This window comes from Pygocentrus nattereri, chromosome 20 (assembly GCF_015220715.1).
Source record: "Pygocentrus nattereri isolate fPygNat1 chromosome 20, fPygNat1.pri, whole genome shotgun sequence".
NCBI lineage: Eukaryota > Metazoa > Chordata > Actinopteri > Characiformes > Serrasalmidae > Pygocentrus > Pygocentrus nattereri.
This window is the reverse complement of record NC_051230.1, coordinates 9506154-9509326: the sequence shown is the minus strand read 5'-3', so window position 1 is coordinate 9509326 and position 3173 is coordinate 9506154. Positions and strand designations below refer to the sequence as shown.

At 34.4% G+C, this 3173-nt stretch overlaps 1 protein-coding gene across 1 annotated transcript in view; it reads right to left on the bottom strand.

Moving 5' to 3' along the window:
* Positions 1-1186: 1186 nt before the first annotated feature.
* The window catches only part of si:dkey-13n15.2 (protein transport protein Sec24C), a 20260-nt gene continuing 18273 nt past the window's right edge, over positions 1187-3173 (bottom strand). The window contains exons 19-21 of the mRNA XM_017725438.2: positions 2935-3132; positions 2232-2321; positions 1187-1835 (exon numbers count right to left, since the gene is read on the bottom strand). Coding sequence (XP_017580927.1) covers positions 1689-1835; positions 2232-2321; positions 2935-3132 — 435 coding nt within the window. The 3' untranslated portion in view covers positions 1187-1688. The remainder of the gene's footprint in view (positions 1836-2231; positions 2322-2934; positions 3133-3173) is intronic.

Sequence of the window (3173 nt, the reverse complement as noted above, 5' to 3'; positions counted from 1 at the left end):
TTATTAAGCTCTACTGCAGATTTCATCAGCCAGGCAGCAATTAACATGGCCTTCATCAGAGCTCCTTCAGACTGAAATATTCAAGTGGCTGTAAGGTATGAACAGAAAGCAATTTCCTTCTAAAATACACATAATTTAAGGGCAATTACAAATGTGTCAAACTGCCTGAATATGAGGACACATAATTAGGTAAAAGTATAATAACGTCAAAGAAATACAAAAAATTACTTTAGCACTAAATAGCTTATAGAACTGCAGTGGACATAGTACATCCACTATCTAGCAGCATAGGAACTGAAGTTTGTCAGGCTGTTTTTTGCTTTTTGGATCAGTTTGGTCTAAAATTCAATGATACAACTCAAAAGTCAGATATATGACTAATCATAAACAGTACAGATCCTACCACAAACATCATGACACCATTTAAAAAAACTTAGGAAAGTACAAAGTACAAATCTACCAACATTTACATGTAACCCAATAAATATAACTAGGTATTACTCTGCAGACAACTTGATGAATTTGTTATGAAGTAAGTCACTCTTTTTACAGTTTGGTAAGGTCAGTTACATCTCAGCCTTAAAAACATTGTTTTTCTTGAAGTCTATAGACAAACTCTATTGGAATAAAGAAGTCTCACTGTAAACGCTCTTCCTTCTGTAGTCGTCAGGTCTTTAATTGGAGTCTAGACGATGAATGAGGACATCCACTTGATAAAATTTCACATTCAAAACAAAGTAAACAGCATTAGCCCTAGTTATTCTAATTAGGTTGGGTATGAGTCATGGGGACTGTTTCAGAGACACGAATCAGACAGGGCTGTAGAACTGGCACATTTTCACATTTAGGTTCCTCAAATGTTTTTTTTTTCATATATATATATATATATATATATATATATATATATATATATGTATTGAATATATAATGAATATATATATATATATATATATATATATATATATATATATATATATATATATATATATATATATTCATTATATATTCAATATATATATATATATATATGTATTGAATATATAATGAATATATATATATATATATATATATATATATATATATATATATATATATATATATATTACTATCCTTCGAAAACAATCAGTAAGCACTTGGTTTCATTAAAAAATAGACAGAAACCACGTGCACTGACTCTCCTGCAAAATTCTGTCACACTTCTGTTTATTTTAACACTTCCACACTCCAGAGACCTGCAGTCAAATACAAAAATAAATAATAAATAAACACTCAAACTTTACTGATACACCGATTACGCAAACATTGATGCAATGAGCAAGAAACTCAATAAATATCTTATTGCTTAAAATTTTAACATGCAAGTTGTAATTTACCACTCCCAGTAATGCACCGAGTGCAAAATTCATGATTGAAATGTTAAATTTATCTCTTCTCCAGAAACATATGCAGGCTGCTAAAAACAAGGAACTGTAGAGACCAACTTTCATACATTTTACACACTCCTCAGTCCAATCCCAGCAGTCTTTTCCTTCTCTTAAATCCTTGATTACCATCATGTTGCTTCCTCCTATTCTATCCTTACCCTGAACAGGTTCTTATTGAAGGGGATAAATAAAGAACAATAATGCAATTAGGATCTCGGCCCTGACTGAAGACAGTGTTGAGCCAGATGTAAGCAGAGAAATACGTCAGCATCCTGCAACACGGCGCAGAGAGTTGACATGAAGATGGAACAGAAAGTCGGCATATGAAGCCCCGCCATTAGGACTCTTATCCTCCACTAGGAGGCGCTGTAGATACTCCTCACAACTGTCACCTTCCTTCACGACCTTCAGCTGTACACACAAAGAAAACGGGGGTAACAACAATGATCCAGAAAATAATTAATGAACAGAACTAAAACTTTTATAAACTTTAAATGACAGCTCTAATGCGGTCTCTAAAACATTACTCAACATAATTAAAAATTAAGGCACGCCTCTTGAACAATTAATGATATTTTAACAGATCTACTTCAATAAATTAGGAAACAGTAAATATGTAGCGTACTACTTGTCTACAGCATGTAAATAATAAATAAATAAAACAAATAATAGAAAACCATATAATTAAACAAACATGCTGCCACAGTACCTTCCACAGTGCCACAACTTAATAAAAAGAATTTTGGCCTGTATAAAAATACAGTATATTATGTAGAAACAGATGGAGAGAAGCATGGATAGACATACCTTAAGGGTAATGTCTGCATAAGACTGTAGAGTGCTGATGAGATTTCGAAGAGTGACAGAGAGAGGGTTATCCAGCACAGGAGGATTTATCTGTAGAAAACACATGCACACCCATTTATGGACACACACACACAAACACACACACACTTTGTTTGTTTTTATACACACATTATACATACATCAAGTGCTATGCAAAAATCAGAAAGCACCCTTCATTTATTTAAATTAGTCAAAATAGCCAAAATCATTAATTTTTCACTGTCAGTTAACAAATTTGGACTCCATAAAACGTGAAACTCCCATCTCTCATATCCAAGTTTGTGTTCTTTATTTTTGTCCATTTGCTTTGCTTTTCATAATGAGGTTTCTTGGCAGCTACACATCTTTTTAGACTCATAGCACTGAGTTGTCATCTCATAGTGGAAGGATAGACAGAAACAACTGTGGATTCAGATCTGAAGCAAGAGAGCTTAATTTTCTTCTCTCTCTCTCTCTCTCTCTCTCTCTCTCTCTCTCTCTCTCTCAAAGAATACTATACAAACACACATATATACACTAGAAATTCTTGTAAAAATCAGAAACACTTTGATTTGAAAATGATTCAAAAACACACATATATACACACACAGGAAGAAATAGTCACTGAAATACAAAAACAAAAGTGTAAATGAGTCACAGGAAAGCAAACAGACCGGAGTCTCACCTCTCCAGACATGAGTGATGAGAAGCAGGAGGTGCTGAAGAGCTGTGTTAAGGCCTCAGGAGGAACACTGCTGCCTACCCACAGCAGCAGAGTGAGGGGACAGTAGAGCAGGTAGAGAGACTCAGACTGCAGACTGGAGGCAGAACAGCGCACTGCCAGCTCCATGCTGGACACACTGCATCCCTCAGAGTTCACAGGCTAGGGAAGAAACAGAGAAAGTTTCATTATATTTCAATCAT